This window comes from Gekko japonicus, unplaced genomic scaffold, assembly GCF_001447785.1.
Source record: "Gekko japonicus isolate JY-2015 unplaced genomic scaffold, Gekko_japonicus_V1.1 scaffold553, whole genome shotgun sequence".
NCBI classification, from domain to species: Eukaryota; Metazoa; Chordata; class Lepidosauria; order Squamata; family Gekkonidae; genus Gekko; species Gekko japonicus.
In genome coordinates this window covers 915,621-937,020 of record NW_015172568.1, presented here as the reverse complement: position 1 = coordinate 937,020, position 21,400 = coordinate 915,621, and the positions used below count along the sequence as shown (strand labels likewise).

The following is a 21,400-nucleotide window of genomic DNA, read 5'->3' as shown; positions in this document are numbered from 1 at the left end:
AAAGCACAAAGCAGTGAGAGAAAAACACTGACTGGTCCTAAGAGAAGTTATCTAGCATTCCTGAATGCTGTTCTCTAATGCCATGGATAACAGTGTTAGTGTTTCGACAACTCCAAAAAAATTTTGGATTAAGGAGCTGCCAGTCATGACATGGTCAAGACAGAATATGGCCTCCTGGCCCGTAAATATGCCACTGCAACAACATTAACTTTAATAATGATTTTTCTGTAAGTACTGAATTTCTGTACTTCAGTCTAGTAGAGATAAAAAACAGAGTGCAGATTATATGTTTGGGATTAAAAAAGAGAGAATGAAAAAGCCTGTAGCAACGCATCCTTTCTTTGTGGGATGAAATATAGCGCTTCTATTAGATGAACATGTATCTGAGACAGAGAGAGATAAAGTAACCTATAAAAGTGGCTCAGATAGTCTACGGCGCAACGATGGCAGATGCCTTTCCCGAGGCTCGGGGAGGGCGCTCCACACAGCAGCAGAGGGGAGGGGTGCCGCTGGATCGGCACCTCCAGGGGGGGTCCAGGGAGGCCCCCCAGGCCATAGGGCTTTTGAGAGTGAGCCTCTTTTCCTGCTATCTGCAGGGAAATTGAGGCTGCCCTCCGCCCTGACGTCTGTGTCCTCTTAGCGAGGCACAAGATGTGCCAACCCAGTCAAGTGCAGAAGATCTGGCGAAGCGATTGGAATCCTGCTGAGAGGGACGCCTCTCGGATGCATTTGCATAAGCAGAGGAGGGAGGAGAAAGAGAGAGAATTGTAAACGGATGCTTTGAAGCAAAAATTCCCCCCCCCCCCAAACCTCTTGAGTGACTGGAATCGTGCTGAGAGAGGGCATTTAGATAAGCAGAGGAGGGAGGAGGGAGAGAGATAAAGAGACAATTGTAAACGGATACTTGGAAGCGAAAAGCTATGGGAGATATCCGTAGGTATTTAAGCGACTAAACAGCGTGTAAGCGATTTTCAGAGCCGGGGAGAAAACGATTTTATATTGGAATTAATGTGTAAAAATGGCGGACACGCCAAAAAAGTCAGCGAAAACAACTCCGAGAAGAAGGGAAGTGAAAGTTATAGGACTCATAGCAGAAGCCGATTCTTGACCAACTTGTTGGTATTAACCATCAGCTTGCCAAGATAAATCAACAACTCGTGTCCCGCCAGCTGCAATTGGCAACAATAGCAGAAAAGATGGAACAGAGGGCTGTCAAAGAAAAAGAGATGGACACTAAAACTAACAGCGATCTCAAAGAGACAAGGAGGGAAAGCATGAGAGAAACAGAAAAGATTTACAAGGACCTAAGTGTCGTCTTAAATTCGGCTGATAGAAAAGAGCTTGAACCTGACTTCAAGATCAAGAAGCCTGTGAGATGCCACTGGGCCCCGAGGATGAGACCAAGAAGGAAGAGGCTTAAGATTGGCGGTGTTATCCCTTTGGAGACGGAGGAGGGTTGCAGAATTTCGAGTGAACGTCTAAGAAGCCATCAAGACTTTAGAGAGAATTAGCATAGATGTAAAGGCGGAAGGACTCTGAAAATTGCCCTTAGGAAGAGAGCTGGAGGAGATGCTCTGGAAATCTTCTCATAACAAGTAATAAACTAACACATAAGCTTAGAAAGACGGGATCTCACAAAGTATATTGTTTATTAACAGGTTTTTTTTCATTACTAACTGCAGTCTAACAGGGTAATGATCTTCTACTCTTGGGTTTTTAGTTTAGTGTGGGTTACTTTTCTTTCTCCTTAGTTGTAGTTCCCCTTCCCTTCTTTTCTTTGTAGTTTATGTAGTATTATAAAAAATTAAAAAATCCCCTCCGGGGGTCTTTAAAAAAAAGTGGCTCAGATAGCAGGAACTGACACAGAACAAACTTAAGCACTAGTTAGTCCTGCCAGATGGTCTACAAAGAAACCCAAGTGACTACTTTAGCAAAGCCAAGGACAGTGTTGCTGTTCAATCTTTTCACTCTAAGCAATTAAACAGTGAAAAGAAACACTGGCTTACGACCAAGCATGTCTTACTTATTCTGCATAGAAACAACTGTGCATTCATAAGACATCAAAGATGACCTTTCCATTATTAGCTGGCAAATTAAAGGTCTGAATTAAAAACAGAAATGCTTGAGTTTGTAGAAGCTTTAAAAAGTAGTATATAGGCATGACATTTAGATCGTCTCCTACACGCTCCGGAATACTGAATGATAAACGGTATTTTCCAAACAAGAAGTCAGTTCCACAGATGTGCAATAGCTACCAATTTTTGAGGAAAACATTTGGATTGTGTAGAGAGTTCTGTTATCAGAGGAGACTGTATCCAGCTACTACTCAAGCAGTAATACTAAGTTTTATAGATAATACTTTTTCATCTTCATCGTTTTGTCTGTATATTTTTCCCTCTGCAAACCCACTCATAAAAATGAAGGGCTGCCATAGACAAAATATAGCTAGAAAACTGATTCAAGCACAAAAAAATCAGAAGCCTTGTCCCAAGCATGACAAGAAGTAGTGTCTTCCTTTCACTTGGTTAACATGCATCTTATTTAATTTACACTTTTATCCCACCCTTCCTCCAAGGAACTCAGGGTGGCATACATTGGACTCCTCTCCTCCATTAGTTCTCTTCCTTTGGAGATTATATGATTTTCTATGTCTGCTCCTCCAGCTTTCTAGACACAAAAATCAATGCTTCTCAGCAGTAAACATTCCTCTGCCACGAAACAGTTGCAGCAGTGCTGATTTCCGCAGCTCATGACTAAATTTAGAGACCTCCTGTCTTCAAATCCTAATCCAATCCCAATAGATATGAACACCAGATGCTCTCCAATAAAGACTGATTTGTCAATCCTCATCTACAAACCCTTGTTGACATTGCCCTCAATAGCACCACCTGCAGTTAAGCAACCAGAATGCCTGTGTAAAAACAGAAAACTAGGAAGCTGATCTTGGAGTGTTTCGGTTTTAAATTAAATTAAATAGGAACTAAGATAATGGAAGAAGGGAGCTTATGGCAGAAATGCTACGGGATGAAGTGATCTATCCTCACAATGCCAAATGCATATTAGTATATGGACCTTCATCTGCATGTTACCATTATACAAGGTTTGAAGAAAAGTCACAAGAGGAATAAGATGCCAAAGAACATGAACACCAAAAGATAAATGGTATATTTAACATAACAGAACTTGGCCCCCAAAGAGAAATCATGTTTGGTACGCAGTGAAAGTGTTTACTAGGGTTCGGCATAGATGTCTGAACTGGCATATCAATTACTGTCATCATTCAGCCTCCAAAGGCTTCTGCATCTTGAAGATGGGAGTGAACTTCTGGGATGCTGGCTGAGAAGATGGAAAATGGAAGCAAACAAGCAGCCTCAAATCACTACTTCCTGTTGCATGTTGGAAACCATGGCGTGGATTCTAAAAAGTGGTTAGTGCACACAATGGAATCATGTCTGAGCTGAACCTGTATGTTCTAGCCTCTTCAAATCCATTGGTTTTGTAGCAATACATAATGGCTGTAACAAAACAGTAATTTTCAAACAATTTAAACACTCACAATCTCATTCTGTCTTTCAAAACTTGGATTTACTTCTAATTTCGGGGACATTATTTACCATAACTTAACTGACGCAGCTGAAACCGGAAGGAGGCGGGAAGTCGCGCGCCTCGAGAGAGAGGGGGTTGCCGCCAGGCGCCGAGGAGAGCGTCCCGCCTGAGAAACCGCCTGAGCCAACAGGAAGAAGAGGAGAACACCACCAACTACCAACCACCACCATAGGGGTGCCGGTAGGTCTCCCCACCCCATACAAATATGTGGCCTTAGTCAGGGAAGTAAAATGGTGATTAGCACCGAATTGTAAGCCGCTCAGAGACCCCCCTGACAAGGGGGTTCGAGCGGGATATAAAGTTGAATGTTAAATAAATAAATAAATAAATAAACTGCACACTCACACGTTATATATAATAGTCTGTAAGTGCTCCTGCAGAGCTCTGCTTAGGTTCTGAAAGTTCATATGTGAGGTGATAATATGGCACCCACAAGTTTAGAAACTTTCTGTTGTAACAGAATGTTAAACTCCTTCTTCATTTTACCTGCATCAATCTCCTTCCTATAGTAATTAGTTCAGATGAATTAAAATCCAGACTGGAGAGTCATAAGAAAGCACTCCCAAATGGTGATGGTATCCTTGGAAACTTGAAGATGACGAATAGTAAAGTCATAAGAATATAGACAGACTGCAAGGAATGTAGTTTGAAGCCCACAACTGTGGTTCCAAATTGTTTTCTATATGCAAGTTATAAAAGCAGTCTATAACTTTTTCCTGTCTACTGAAAACTACATGCTATCTGTGAAAACATATTTTAAAACAAGCAAAGTTTTTAAAATGTGGATTTCAGAAATTACTCTAGATTTAGTGTCACTAAATGTTAAGCTTAAAAAGTCAAAGGAAAACATGGCACCAAAAGCTGTACATACGCTGGCACAAAGTTACATACTGACACATATGTTGTGCTATTCTCATTTTCCATCATAATGAATTAACTACTATGGATAATCCAAAATATGTATCCACATTAAAAAGTTACACCTCAAACCTTTTACTGATATGAGGACATTGGGACCACCTGCTTCCCCTCTTCACGTGTCCTTGAACACTGAACCAAAGTTAATGGAGCAACCATGTTTATGTCTGTTGGGCATACTGTGCACAGAATATGCTCCAGCTAAAATGAAAAGGTAAATACCACAAACATATCAAAATATTTTTCACTGGGTACATTTAACATTGCTTTCTATTAAATATACACAGCTCAAAGATCCAATTTCAGCAATAGGGAAAGCAACATATCACCTTAATTTAAAATACTTTAATTCCCCTTATTTCAGAATTGCTAGGTCATTCTTTTTATAGGACTAGACTAGAAGTTTCAAAGAAATTACCACAAGCTAAGGACCTTCGGTTCCCAAGAAAACTGGTACGAATTTGTTTAGTATACATTAAGTGCTGTAGGCAGCAACTTATTCATGTTTTAAACCATTTAAAATATAAAATTTCAGTGTATACTTATTTAACAGTAAGGCATAATTGAGAAATCTTGCAGATGCATGTTCCTTCAAGAACCATAAGGGTTATCTCATTTAATTGTAAAATGCTAGTTAAATGAAGATACTGAGAATATTACTAAATATTATTAATAATTGTCAACAGCATGTTAATTTGTATGGTTAAAACCAACCTCCTTCTGTAGCCACAACCAAATTCAGTAGAGATCCAATGAACACTATATGATGTTCATATTTATACATGATTTTATAAGAACTACTAATCGATTTACTGAACACTTTGTGATACATACCACAAGATTAGTTAAAAAAATTTAAAGTGATGTGGTAAGGACAACACTTTGAAAGTGCTTTATACTTTTCCAAGGTGGTAAGAAAACAATATCACCACATTTGAGCCTGGGTTTTCAGATCTGGGTGCCTAAAATTGCCAAAGCCATATACAAGAACAAAAGGATACCACTAAAAGGATACCACTATCAGGCTATGTTCACTTTAAATAGCTAGATTTGAAAATTACAATAGAGCATTTCAGGACTTATATTCTTGCTGAAATTTAGAGATATTTCCTCTTTAACCTGTGTAGAACTCGTTGATTTAACAATTGCCAAACAGATAGAAGGTTTCTTCAGACCATGTAGAGGTTTGTGCCTCAGTCCCAATATTATTCAGTACCAGACAGTATTTTGTTCCTACATAAACTGTTTAAAAATTCTACTACATCCTGAATAGATTCAGCTAGTTTAGAGGCAAATTATATAAAACGATTAATTCTCAACAAGGCATCACAGATACTTTCAGAAATGACATTATTAATTCCACGTGTGCCTATTTTTGCTATGCTTACAACTGTTGGTTACCAACATGTTGGGCTACCTTTGTAAAGCACTTATGGCCAATATTGGATCCTGCACTTATGTTAGATGGTCAATTACACCTAATGGCAAAGAATGGGTTCTATCTGGCTGCTTTTGATGCAGACATTATGTCTCTTCCTGAGGTGTGGGCTCCTAGCTTGTTTGCTTTTGTGATATCTAAAACCACTGTCTTTAGGTGGACATTCTACAATTAATTCCCTCCAGTGGGGGGGGTGCATTTTGTAGCAAAGATGCACAGCTGCTTGGTCAAGGCTTTGTTCATTGTCTGGCTTTGCAGTGTGCCTTGACCGCCATAGTCAGCAGGGAAGGCAGCATATAAATATTTTAAAATTACCATGTCTATTGAGGACTTTCTCAACACACACGATTCAAAGGGTTTTAAAGCCTTCACAGCTAGAAGAGTTCTATACATATTCAGCAGATCTGCAAATTATCATTTGATAAAAGCCAGTAGAAACTGTCCTCTGGTAACCAGATTCTGACCCCGGATATGTCGCAATTCCCTATAGCTCTTTTTAAAAGAAAAAAAAACCCATTGCATACACTCAGTACAAGGTTGAACTAACCTTCAGTGCACAGCACTTTCCTAAAAGTAAGTGCCTGCTTTCTTTTCCCAAACAGGAACAGTTACCGTTGTTTCTTTTTAGGACCTAATTTTCTTATTAAACTTCTTTGTCCACGTGGACAAAAGCAGAAAAAGGAGGGTGGCAGCGCTTATAGCCTACTCCCCTGGGGTAGGTGGCAGGGAGAGAGAGCAAGAGCACGAGAGAGGCCCGGCTGGACTGGAGACGAGGGACGGCTGAATAACTTTCTCATTCCTGTACAGGTGCAAACAACTGCTTGAGGGCCACATTTCCTCGCACCATATACTCAGAAGGGTCATGGGCTTAAAAACTCTGCGTATGAAGAAGGAAAGGGGAAGGTATAGGGAGAAGGCCAGACGTGAAGGGAATTTCGCTTTCCTGTTCTGTAAACTGGATTGCTGATTAAAGACTGCTTCACAACCCTCTGTATTGGGCTGTGCAGGAGGAATGTAAACCTTCAGCTGTGACATGCTGATCTGTGTTAAATTTGGACAGGACGGGGGGAAAGAAGAAGTTAATTCTCTTTGGCAACTTGGAACATTCAGAGGGTTTTAAAAGCTTAAACCTCATTCATATTTTCACTTAGTAGATATCTGAAATAAGGGCATGGGGGGGTAGACTGCTGAAGTTTTGTTTTCTAAGTAGCCTTTCCTGCCACATCCCAGTGTGCAGCCCAATTACAGACATATGGTAGAAAAGTCACTTCACTCATAATCTGAGGTTCTATTTACATGGGTAGGTAGGTAGGCTTTAAAAAACTGTGGGCTATTAACTTTTGTTACCTTATTTGAAAAGATGCTAACTAGACGTGAATTAAGAGTTTTAATCTGGTACACCATTTGACACCTTCAGCTCTCTTCTACTAATCCTATGGGCTGCATTCAGACATATGCATGGTTTGTCATGGAACAAGCCTTGGAATTCCCCGGATTTGCACTCTTACCATACCTGCGTATTCTGAATGAAACAGCTTGTCTAAATCAGAATAACTATTTCCAAGGCTCATTCCCATAAAGAACAAGCCATGATTTGTCATTATGTTTAAATGAGGCACTAACTTGCACATTTTGTATGGTCTGTGCCTTAACAGTGACAGGGAAGTGAGTGCTGGGCAGGGTGTTGTTACCTCAGGCTTGTACTTGGCTCTTTGTGTATTCTACCTTACGTTAGCCCTCAACTGGATTCACATCTGCTCATAAACCATCATTTCTCTAAGTATTTTCTCTCTGTCCATCTGAAATATAAATTTCAAGACGTGGGCACCTGCACCTTCTTCAATCACGGAACTCATATAAGGAGGTTGATGTACTATGTAAAAGTAGGTTTACCTATACCAGTGAATAGCAATTTGAATATCCCTTGATACTGTGGTGTCTGTAATGTACTCTCATGCACTTGAGCCAATTGAGTTTCAAGAGAGCACTACCACTAGTACATCTGAGGTGTACAATAGTGTCATCATTTACCTCAGTGACGCACTTTAAGGAGACATGGAAGAGAGTGATCCACCATGAACTAAATGACCACAGATAAATAATTTCTCAGAAGTGGAAACACACTCAAGGCACCAGGCCACAAGCTTCGTTGCAAGGATGATGCAGAACAAACAGAGCCCTCTGCGGCCTAATGGAATCGACAACCAGATCCATGACAAGGGTTCCCGATCTCCAGGTGCTACTGATCTATTACAACTGATCTCCAGATGATCCAGATCAGATATCATAGAGGGCTCTCTGCTGCCCTGTTAGCCTCAATTTTCCTCCCCTGCACTCTACTTCTACATCACCCCTATTTTTCCTTATTGCACTTGCTGCTAACTCTTGATACTGGCAGAGAAGGACGAAAGTCTTTCTATCCCACCTGAAGTTTATAGCTTTGAAAAAGGCTTAAATGCTGATGGGAGAAAAAGCTGGGCTCTCAGCTCCTTTCGTACCTTCTTCTTTTAGATCCCCCCTTCTTTCTTGTTTTGCTGTGTTCAATTTCTTCCCCGGGCTCCTTTTCACTAGGTTGCGTTTCAACAGCACTCAAAACTTTCACTTTCCCATTATTTCACACATTGAAGAAATCTCAGGTGCAAAACAGGCAGTATGATGTCGGCTGGCTGCAATAAGCTCCAAAATTAACACTGACTGCTCTCTGACTCTGTGGAGCAGAGGAGCAGTGCTGACCAACTGATGGGGGAATTCTTCCATCTCAAGTTCACCTTAATGTTCAGAAAAAGATATGGGAAAGGGGCCACAAATAATGGGTGTCTGGAATTCCCTCAGGTGGACCATAGCAGTCAAGAAAGGAGATGGAACTCAAGCCCCATGGGCTCCAAGTAATGGGCCTGTCACAGGATTATATGAAAATGCTCCTATTAAGTAAAAAATTACAGCAGGTAAAGCCGTAAAAAGCCCTAACTGAATTATGTTGTTTCAAACAATGAGTGTTCACCTGATACATGATATCTGAAAATTCAATGAACTGAACAAGTCAACACCAACCGACTGAAGTACCCTGTGGCTGCAATTCTTGCATGGACTCAATTTAATTTTATTATTTGAGTTTTACACCTAAGACTTAGTATAAAAAGTTTATCTTAAAGCATTAAATTTGGTAACCATCTTGATCACTTTAATGATCTTTGGGTTTTGAACCTAAGACACGATTTTGGTCCTTCAAAATAAGAATGGCTTCATTTTAGGCATCCATATTTGAAAGCAGACAGCAGACCCTAAAATGTGGTAAGGGGAATATATCATTTTTCAAGTAAGACTCACATTTTATCAAGGCCAAAGTTTCCTGGGGGAATAATTAAACTGGATATAGTCTTTAAAATCCCACTGTGTTGAATAATACATAAAATATGTATAAAAATGTAATGCAACTATGAAGTTTCAATATTGGCTGATCATTTAATGGAAACCAAAGGGTTAAACAAGCAGTGAATTCTCTTATTTCACTAAACTAATAATAAACTTCATCCTCCAAAATATGATACAAAATATTACTTAAATAAAACTAGCTGAAAGAGAAACTACTAATGTAATTATTTACATTATTATAAGCTATACAGCTTATACTCAACATTTATAGTGAATACTGCATCCAATTTGTCCATGGTTTGTGAGATTTTCTGAATGTATGACGAACATAAAACCTTTAAAGAAAAAGTTAATTGCAAGAACAGAACTCTAACAAAAGGGTACTGAACATGCACATCTACAATTCTATTTGGGCTTTTCTGTCATATTTTAAAGACAGATACACAGTATTTAAAAATTTCTAAGAAGTGAAGTTAATACTATCAGCTCAAAAGTTATACTGAAGGCTCCATCAAAACTGACATCCCTTTAAAAAGTAAATTACTAGACATGTTAATATAGCACTTAGTGTAATTCAACATGTCTAATTTAAAAGCTCTCAGTAAGCTGTTAACTGTTTGGCTTTTTGATTTAGTTAATATCTGTGTATACTGCTCTATGTTAGTTAACTAGACACACAACTACTAAGGATACCCCCAAACCTTACTTACTCTATCTGAGCTCCATGAGCCACAAGGGCACTTATGGAGTCCATGCTGCCAGATCGAGCGGCTTTATGAACAGGTGTTTCACCAACATAATCCTGCAAAAAATGTAGGAAATTAGTATCAAATATGAATGATCTAAACTAAGAATGGACTATAGGAAAATAATGCAGTGATAAGAGACATCAACTGTATGTAATACATCACCCTCGCAAACATTTGAATGTATTGGGCAGAACATCCACGATCCCTGCTGGATACTTCACAGCAGATGGTGAAAGTTGCTGGCTGTGGCACTCCCCTTCTGCTTTAGCCAAGAGGCATGCTCCGCAACATTTTAGTTATTGCCATGGTCAGAACATCACAAAAGTCACAACTGGGTTCGAGTCCAGTAGCATCTTAGATACCAACAAGTGTTTCAGAGAATAAGCTTTTTGAGGGTCAACTGACTCTTTGTCCCTGAAACACTTGTTGGTCTCTACGGTGCTACTGGACTCGATTTTATTCCAGACCAACACAGCTACCCTCTGAAACAAAACTGCACACACAGATACTTGCTCCCCCTCCCCCTCAGCATACCAATTCGAGCTGTCTCATTAAAGACCTAAGGGGAACAGAGAAAGAACAGGAACAAGAGTGATCATCTGTCACTGTGGCCTTTAAACCACCAACAGGACCAGGGGCATGTAAAGCAGCTAATGGCAGCAGCAGCAGCAGAATGAAGGCAACTCCAGAATGGACCGCTACGGCACTCTGGCTCACTGTGAGAAATTTCAAGCACAAACCCACCCTGTAGCCTTCAGCTGCTCCTATTCTTGACTCCAATATGAGCTTCCAATGCTGCAGCTCTCTTGCTTCATTATCTGCTATACCGATGCTCACCTATCAATGGGCTGGATCCAAAGTAAGATTTCCACAAGTGCTAGACCAGCAATGTACTAAAAAAAAGACAGAGCTGCCAGCCTGTGCTAAGTTGCAGTCCAACTGGAATATCTTCTTGTGCAAATAACTGCAGTACATTGATTGTTTTTGCAAGCAGAATTACACTGTGCAAATTTGTGTTTCTTATCTAGCATTACTGGACCAAACTGCCTTGCCTTTGCAGCCTCCCTCTTTTTTTCCCTTGAGGTAATGCTCTGCATGTTCTTCCTTTCTACATCACTCACTGTTTTGACTATTGTGGGGGGGGGTTGCTTGAATGCCCCTTTGTGTTATTTCTCACTCTGTGATACTAAACCCTCTGTGTTTAACTTCTCTCAAATTAACAAAATGATAATGTTGCTGGGGTTTGCTCCCTGCTGGGACATGTAGAGCACTAGTGCCCTCAGTAAGCTTAGCAGAGGGTGTATTTCCAGCCTGGCTGGTCCCTTCACAGGCAACCACGCAGAAGATGAATTCACTCCAAGTAATACCTTTATTGTGGCTCCTTCTCACCAGAGCTGCAGTTCAGCTTCATCCGACCGCTCTTACACTGTATCCTCACAGTGCTTGTCCACTTGCCACTTTAATGTGTGCTGCACAACAGCTTTTAAGGCCCTCCCCAATAAGCAGCACTGTTCTAATGACCTCCACCTATCTTGCTTCTGCCCCCCCCCCATGGACTCCTGAGGCCCAATGGCATGCCCTCTCCAACAGCAGCAACTGCAGCCCTCGATCAGCCTCTCCCCACTGAGTGCATGCCCTGCCTCTCTGCGTCCCAGTCTTCGCCTGTCTGCAATGGGGTTCCCTGTCAGCCCTCCACTGATGGACCTCATGGCAGCAGCCAGAAGCCATAACCACCCTCAGTTCTCCAGGCATGATGAGCTCCCGTGTCACAGATCAATTCTGAATCTGGCCAAAGTAAGAGAAGTACAGGTTTGTAACCCCCTCCAAATGTTAGTAATTAATGTATGACAGCAGTATTCTAGTCCCAGAGAGTAAGCTTCACAGCCATTATACTGGTTTTACTATTTATTTTATTCAACTTCTAAGGCTACAACCCTGTTCATACTTACCAGATGCAAAATTTACTAAATTAACATGGACTTACCTCTACGTAAATGTATGTAACATTAGGCTCTAAATCAGGTTCTCCCACTGAAGTGTCAGGGCTGAAAAATCTGCTCAGAAACAAACTGTAATCCTATACATACCTACTTTGGAATAAGTGCCACTGAAATCAGGACAGAGAGTGTTTTTTAAAAAATTGTAAATAAATGAAAGTTTGCTGTCATCAATTTAGTGACTAGCATTAGGTTAATAACGTATTTCTCAACCTAAGTGCTCCTCATGTGTAAGATCAAAGTATTAATTGAGGTGCCTTTTGACTAGATCGTGCACCGTTCTCCTACGGCACATTTAGCTTTTGACATTGGAATTCTTGATCTCAGATGTGGATTTGTTGCAAGCAAGTACAACTGTTTCGTTCAGGGTAACAGTCACCAGGTAACTGTGACTAATTCCCCCCACCCCACCACAGGCTGTTATTCTGTGCCCAGCTTCAGCTGGTGGCCCACAAGACTCTAATAAAAAAAAAAAGTAAATCATGAAAGCCTGAAGTGTTCCTAGTATTTATTTCCAATTAAAAATATGACATAAAATACAATAATTACTCCCCTAAAACGCAATATTAACCCATGCCTTCCCAAAAAAAAAACCCCACCAACAACCCCAAGCAAACTAACAGGGTCAGCATTATCATAATGACAATGTCAGGTGATTACCTAAAGCAGTTCTTTTACTGCAGCAGCAGACAGAAATATTTTCTTTTCCAGACCTATCACTGTAATTCTGCTGCTGCTCCATAGTGGGTGGGAAGCAGTCCACTGGGACTTAAGGACTGAGGTGCTTATGAATGACTGTCAGCCAGAGTCCCCAGTAGATGGTGGTTTACCAGTCTGGCTGTTGCCATGAAGGCCCCAGTTGCATTTTAAAAAATAGTGATATAAAGAAGAAGAGGGATCACAGTGCCTAGGAGCTCTGAGAATGGTTTTTTAAACAACAGTAACAGCCTGTGTGTGCTCTGCTTCTAGCAATGGTGTGATATGCAGCAATCAACAGAGTTTAGTTTTACTCATGACTAATTTATGATATTTGATATTTATTTTACTACTAAGTATATTTAGTAATTTCTTATGCAATTCCAGCATTGTTTTGACTGAAGAATGATGAAGAAGATGCAGGCTCTACAGACAGCAAACCTGAAAGCACCAATGGACTAGAAAGAAGAGGGGTTTTAAAAAAGAAAAAGATACCTGTTTGTTTATGTTGGCTCCTGACTGAATTAACCAGATGAGGCACTGAGGATGCCCTCCAAAAGCAGCAATATGGGCTGGTGTTTGAGCAAAGCGTGTGGTACATCCATTTACAGTGGCTCCCGCTCTCACCAACTGTATTAAACACTCCAGCTTTAGAAAGAAATTGGGGAGGGGGGAAGAGAAGAGAGATTTAATTATACATTTATATGAACGCAATATCACATCAATATGTCACCTACAACTTTATCCATCCGTGGCCAAGGAAAGCTCCAGAGCTCCAGAATCATTCAGTTTGCACCATGTGATTTGAAAGGGAACAGCCAGAAAGGCTTTCATCCACCAGATCAGGTTGTGCAGATTCCAGAATCTCTTAACATCCAACTGTCTGGTCTGCCAATCCGACAATATTTAAGCTGTTCAGACCTAGATTAAATAACCCTTCTGCAACTAGTGCAGCTAAACTATGCGGCCACAGGGATCTGATCTTTCTAACAAAAATCAACCATTCACTGCTGGATGACATTCGCAGACCACAGGCTGTGAATATATGACTGTTACAGAATGATGTATATTAACTAAACTGAACGTCTGAGGAAATTGAGAAAGCTGACAACTATACTGTTGTACAAGTAGCCAACCATTCCCACATGGTGTCACGTTATGTGATGCTTGGTCCTACTTCGCTCAATTACAGTTAAAAGCTGGTATGCCATACTCTTGGGAAAAAACAGTTCCACAGTTCCTACAAAATGTATAAGGGAAATGTTCTAGAGTCTGTTTTCTGGCTATAATCCTAAATGAGATTTTGTGTGTCATGGTGTTTTTCTTTGTGTTTCACATCTGAGCCATTAATATACATATCAGCTGTGCAGTTCCCAGTGCTGTGGACACATTAGAACTGTAGGCAAAAAAAAAAGAAAAAAAAGATATAACAGACTGCAAGATAGTCCTGGATGACTTCCCCCCACTGAAGGAGACTTACTGATTCTACAAGTAATGCTGAAGTAAACAAATGATTTTCCCCTTCCATAAACTAAAGAGCAATACAGTTATCTTTTCTTCACATTGTAGGCATGCCACAATCTTGATCATTTTGACACAGCTGTGTCCCTTTTGTTCTACTCTATACTGTCAAAGATTATACAGAATTCAAAACAGTACTGAAAACACAGCCCCCAACTAACAACATTTTCGTTTCTGCTGTTAACATGTTTGCATTCTGACAACTGAAAATCACTCAGATAAGTTATCCGCAATGACATAAAAACAACACACACACACACACAAAACACCAGCAGTTAATTTGTAAATCACACATGAATTTTAAAAGAGGGAACTTCTTCTTCAACTGAAAATCACTCAGATAAGTTATCCACAATGACATAAAAACAACACACACTCACACACACACACACAAAACACCAGCAGCTAATTTGTAAATCATGCATGAATTTTAAAAGAGGGAACTTCTTCTGACATCTTGGAAATATGACAAAGTCCTCCCACACCATAGGCACGCTAACAAACACAACATTTTCACTGTCATGCAAAACACCCTGAGCAGATCTCTGAAGAGACTTAGTGAGTGCCAAATTTAGAAGCTCACTGAGCTTCTTTCCATTTCCAAGGACTTTGAATCCATACCACTCACTGAGGTAAAGTTGTTCATTACAAATGTTTTGTGGCAAAAGTTTTTTTGGGAATGCCAAGTCATTGTTGTTTCACAGACAACATAATTTTCAAGATTACTTACTGACCAATCCTAATTTAACCAAACAACAAAGCACTCTGTCCCCCAAGACCTACTAACTGGGAAGAAATTACAATTTCCAGCAAAGTAACACTGAGCATATATTATAAGGGACGCTAAATCGAAGTCCCAGAAAGCTGCACCAGTCCAAAGAAAAGTCCAAAAATAAAATACATTTTTCCTCACCACAGCAACAAATACTAATCGGAGAAAGTGCTTTTCTAATGTGGGTTGTATGTGTGTGTGTAGACAACCACCAAAAGGATCAGGCAGGATTTCCCCCCTTCCCAAAGTTCATGTCATGATGCCTTTCTATATGCTTCGTGTTTCTCAGTTGTTAATATTCATCAGCTCTGTCATGACTTGCTTTCCCCATATTAAAACCAAAAACAACAAAGATACTGATAGGATTTGACAGAGACAGCCATATCTTTGCAAAACCTTTGCTTTAGCAGGATGATACTTATATGTCAGAGACACAAAGGAGCACTTATTTTATTCCAAAGCCCACCTCAGTCACATTTTCCAATGGGGTCATGCTGAATGTGTGTGAGACAATAAACTGAAGAAGTGAGCTCTGACGCATGAAAGGTCATACTGAAATAAATGTCAGTTTTTAAAATGCATGGAGTGTTTTGTTGTACTGCTATAGCGCTATAAATCAAACGTTTTTTTAAAAAAATCGATCACCCGCGCGGGAGGAAAACGGCAGGAAAACAAAGCGGTGCAAGTCTGAAATGCCAAACCGCTTCTGATCCGGCTCATTTCCGGTAGGGGCAAGCCCTGTGTGAAATGGCAGCCCTGTACCGGTTCATTTCAAAACGGATGATCGCCGGCTTGAAACCGGGTGAAACTGGGTAATGTGAAATTCCCCCATGTCATGATGCCTTTCTATATGCTTCATGTTTCTCAGTTGTTAATATTCATCAGCTCTGTCATGACTTGCTTTCCCCATATTAAAACCAAAAACAACAAAGATACTGATATGATTTGACAGAGACAGCCATATCTTTGAAAAACCTTTGCTTTAGCAGGATGGTACTTATATTGTACTTATATGTCAGACACACAAAAGAGCACTTATTTTATTCCAAAGCCCACCTAGGATTTGACAGAGACAGCCATATCTTTGCAAAACCTTTGCTTTAGCAGGATGATACTTATATGTCAGAGACACAAAGGAGCACTTATTTTATTCCAAAGCCCACCTCAGTCACATTTTCCAATGGGGTTATGCTGAATGTGTGTGAGACAATAAACTGAAGAAGTGAGCTCTGACGCATGAAAGGTCATACTGAAATAAATGTCAGTTTTTAAAGTACCACTTGAAGGGTATGATTCTGCTACAATGGACTATCAGTTACCTCTCAGCAACCCTATGCAGTTATACAGGAATTAATATTAAGCCGTATAGGAGTAAGAGAGTTTACAATGGGACTTACTTCTGAGTAAACATGCATATGATCAGACTGGTCCCACCCTTTAATTTGGTGTTGAGCAAACTGGCCCTTCCCGCCTCTGAAAGAAACCCCACCAGGAAAAGTTGAGAGCTCAGCAAACACTTCACAGCGAAAACTGTAAACCTGCCATTCGCCAGAAGCCAGTTTATGGTTGTCATCGAGACCTGGCACTTGGGGTTTGAGCACTGGTGTAATCCAACATGGTCCCACACTACAGAATTCCCTTTAGAGAATAGCTTGTTTGTGGGGTGGAGGAATATATTAATGGATGCTTATATGCGTCTCTGATCACATAAAAGCAGGGTAACTAAGCTCTGAATACATACAATTAGAACAACTAAACTAGAGCATAGACTCAAAGAGGTAGCACCCATAGCTTTCATGAAAAAGTTTAGTAGACAGTTTCTCCCAGACTATCATATATACTAATGAATTTTATGAATTACTTCCTTCCTTTAAGGAACTCCAAGTGGTATATACAACTCCCTCCCCCACTACTTTTCATCTGAAATACAGGCATCTAATATGCCTATATGATAGGTAAAGTTATATGTGAAAAAAACAGAGGCCCCCTAAAGAATTTCAGCATGAGCTTTCATGAATCAGAGGTCCCGTCTCCAAATTCTTACTGGAAGGAAAATATTTCTGGGATATAAGTGAGTCACAGAAGGTGGGAACAGTAGTTGGATGTAAGAGGCTTGGTGCCTATCTTATCGTAAGTCTTTCTGCTGTGACTCCCTGTGTAAATGACAGGAACAGATTTGCTAGTTACACATAATGGATTATGAGAGGGGGTCAGCAGTTTCAGGTTCTCATGAAATACAGTAATAAAAGTATAATGAAATAGGATAAACCCAACTAATTAAGGTAAAAGTAATGTGAAACATTAAAAAATTAACATCAGTAGAGGTTACAATGTAATACAACATGTTAAGAAGAGCCAATTAAAGTTATAGTCTAGTGACAATTTTACACACTCATTAGTAACATTAATAAATTGCAGGATTCATGTAACTACATAACTCAGATCAGCTATGGAAATCATCCTGAAGCACTATGATAGTGCCACATGAACTTGACAAACAAGCCAAGAACTTGAACTAACACCTGGGATGTCCTGCCTACAGATATGAAATTTCTAGAAATTTCAAATCCCCTTCGGGGGTGGGAAAGAAATATATGAAATCCTTACTTTCCTATCAGACAACTTCTTTTACTGGTTTAACAACGTAAAATACATAACTTTAAACTTAAAATGCTATCTGGCATATTTATAGAATTTTAAAGTACAAAAATCTTCATTTTCTATTATCAAAAGTGCAAGAATACCTACTTGAGCTGGAAACCACTTCACCTATATTACCATTGCATATATATCTTTAATTTTTACCATCTGAATGTTACAAAAAATTAGTAAGTGCAGAAGATAGAAAACAATTCTGTAGTAATCAAAAAGTAGTGTTATTTGGACAGAAGCTCTTCCATAGAGTCACAATAGGTAGAACTACCAGTACATTGAGATAGTAAGCTAAATTTGATAACACTGTATAATATTGAACTCTAATTATACATTATCTATAAACATATAGGATATTAATTGTTTTAATTTTAATTAATTTTATATAGATCTACAGTGTAACAAGCATTTTTTCCAAGTGGTCCACAAAAGTTTTGGAAAAATTGACAAAGTCCTCAGACTTTTTAATTTTGAGTCTGACAATCCTTGTGGTTAAGAAGCATTTTACATACTCTAGAACATAACATTTCATAGTTTTCCCCCAGGGCTAAAAACATCACATACTGTGCATTTCCTCCTTCCTAACAACATCCTGTGTTTAATCTTTCTGACAAGCCTGTACAGAAACCAGTATGTACATTTCAGAAATGCTACCAAGAGTGGCAGAAAGAAAACAGGTGTTACAATAGTGCAGAGGCACAAGCCTGGCATGCCAGTGTCAGTTTATAAAGCTGTTTGCACTTGGTTATACTGACAGCAGAATTCTATCTTTAATCTCTGACCAGTCTATCTGTGCATCCTATTAAAGCATGAAAAATACCCAATGAATATTGTATGATGCTAAGGTCAAATAAACAGACTATGGCTCACCAAGCATTGCAATTTCAGTTTCCTCACACATTACAGATTTTATTAGCTGCAGTGAATGCATAAGTCATCCTCAACAAAAATCACTGTTGCAACATTCATTAAATGGAATAATATTTATTATATTTACATCCTGGTTTTCCTGCACTGAATTTATTTAACTTGAAGCGACATACACCTTTGTGATCTACGACCCAGGCATTGACCAGAAACAGCTAAGTGCCTTTAGAAAGGGCTATCAGACCATGTCCTGGTGCAACTTTAACAAGCTTGGCTTTTCAATAAGCTTCACATTCAAAGCTGACCCAAGGATTATGTGCATGTAAAGTGATTTTTCTGTCAGCAGAAAAAGTGCTTCCCAGGGGGCTCAAAGACCAATGTCAAAGAACATCATTACATTACTGAGAAGACATGATTTTATATTACAGATTTAATAAAATCCAATTGGTTTCTTTTTAAGCTCTTGTAAGGAAGAAACAGTATTTTATGTAAAATAAATGTATATACAATAAAAGCAGCCTTCAAAAACAGACCCCTAATCAATATTATATGCAAAAATATTGCTGAAAACTACTTTATTCCTTTGAAACCCAAATATTTTACCAACACAGCAGATTCAGTGGGGTTTTACACATAACTGTAACAAAACAATAGTAAACTAGATATTTGCCAAGGAAATAAAAACTGAGATATGTTAATGTCGTAATTATATTAACTTAGATCTTCTATTGGGAAAAGCTTTATTGTTGCCAAACACAGGCAGAGACCTGTCTGCCATCTGAACAAACATTTTGTCTTTCCAAGACTCAGAAGTACATGGTTGCAGTAAGATAAGTCAAAACAAGGGAAAACAGCCCCCAGGCATTAAAAAAACACACACACACACACAAAAAAACAGGTAGCTCTTAGGGCATGAATAGCAGCAGTGACAAAAGTCTGAAGGGGAAAGGGACACACTGCTGGTGTAAAATAACCTCCAAGCTCCACCCAACCCTTCCTACAGGACCAGCCTTGAACAATGGAAGGTGCTGATGAGGTAGAACAGTGGGTCAGACATTGCTCTTTTTAATCTTCAAAGGTTCACAGGGCACCTGCATATTTCAAAAGTTTTGGACTGAAACTCATGGATTTGTTTGTGTCAAAACTTCCTACGAGTGGGGTGGCTAAAATATATTACCCTTACAGAAGAGAAAAGGAACAAGGAGAGTTACGATCCAGAGATCGGTATTATTTAGTACTTCTGTGCCTCAAGGAAGGAACACACAAAATTCAAGTCAAAATTCCATTCAAAGACCTGAAGACACAGAAACCCCACTTTTCAATCTACCAAGAAACAGCCAGAGCCTCTCCAGATATTAGGATATTGCAGCATGAACGAAAAACCCTTAGGAATTAAAAAGCAAAGCAGCAACCTCCAATTAAACGTTTAATTGGAAGAGCACCGCAATTAAAAGAACTCAAGGACACCTGCTTTTTGAATCGTGGGGTTAGGAAGTTTTCTGCTGAAGCCACAGTGGAGTGGAAGGGAAGCAGGGTGGCTGGGATATTAGCAGCCCCGGAAAGCTCTTTCTTCTGGGTGGAAGAGAAAGTAGCCTGTAAAATGTACACAGCAGAACTACTGGACCTCATCCTAACCAGTGAAGTCGGGTCGAAATATACGGGAAGCAGACGAGGAAACCAAGGCACTGGGACAAATGGCATCTGCACCAATGTTCCCTCTAAGCTGTGAAGTCTTGTGAGCAAAATTCTACTTTGTGAGCTACTGGCATTAAAGTTGTGAGCGAGCAATTTGGCTGCTGCATAAGTTAGTTTGCTCTGGAGCCATCCTCCCTGAGTGAAGACAAAAATGTGTGAGCCAGAGGCTAAAAACCTGTGAGCTAGCTCACACTAACTCAGCTTAGAGGGAACACTGATCTGCACTGTGAACAAGAATGCAAAGAAATCCCCATAAGGATTGTACGCATCTATACCTATACACTACAGAAAGGCAATCAAGAGATTTTGGGGGGCGGGGGACTCCTTGTGGTCCTCAAAAAGAACCCCACATCCGACTGCGCGTTAGTACCAAAACAGCTGGGCACATTCCGAGAGCAGCTGGCCAATGCGTTGCAACTCAGACTATGTTTTGCGGGCAGTGGCGGAAAACCTGCTACAGCAAATACAAATAATTTTTTTAAAAAACCCCACCACGGTAAGGGCTAGGAGACTGCCTAAGGCGTAAGCTATTTCTGGCCTCCAGCCCGTCTCGACGGAGGATGGGGGCCTCCAGTCCACGACAGCTTAGGCATCAACAACCCCGGTCGCCTTTGTTGCTCCTTTTAAAAAATCCGGGGCTCATCATCCTAAACTTTAGGGCAGGCGGCCGCCGTCGACAGAACACCGAGCCCCCCTGCTTGCCGCACGTCGGCAGCGCTAGAGGTTAAGGCAAGGCAGTCTGAGGACCGCAGCCCAGCGCCCTCAGTCAGTCCCCACCACAAGACCCTTTCCGAGGAGACTCTTTCTATCCTGCCGGAGTCCCCTATTCCCCCCACCCCACCGGCAACGGGGGAGGTTTCCCGACGGAGGAGACAGCTCCAGATGCCTAAAAGAGGACGGCTGCTCCCTCCCCCTCAAGACCCCGCTGAGGAGAACAAGGCGGGAGAAACGCTCTAAAATGGCGGCCGCAGCGGCGCGCGCGCGCTGGTCTCCGCGAACGCCTTGAGGCAAGAGAGCGCCAGAGGCTTGGCCTGGCCGCCGAAACGGCGCGTGGAGCGCAGCCAACCCGCCCCGCCTGGCCGGCCTCTTCCTCCCCGCCCCCCCCCCCCCCCCCCCC

The 21,400-nt window shown here is 40.6% G+C and overlaps 1 protein-coding gene across 1 annotated transcript in view; it reads right to left on the bottom strand.

The window, feature by feature from the left end:
* ANKRD10 (ankyrin repeat domain 10) overlaps positions 1 to 15,562 on the bottom strand; it is a 29,255-nt gene extending 13,693 nt beyond the window's left edge. Inside the window, exons 1-3 of the mRNA XM_015421334.1 lie at positions 15,536 to 15,562; positions 13,272 to 13,424; positions 10,045 to 10,136 (exon numbers count right to left, since the gene is read on the bottom strand). Of these exons, the coding sequence (XP_015276820.1) occupies positions 10,045 to 10,136; positions 13,272 to 13,424; positions 15,536 to 15,562 (272 nt within the window). The remainder of the gene's footprint in view (positions 1 to 10,044; positions 10,137 to 13,271; positions 13,425 to 15,535) is intronic.
* Between the last annotated feature and the right edge of the window lie 5,838 nt (positions 15,563 to 21,400).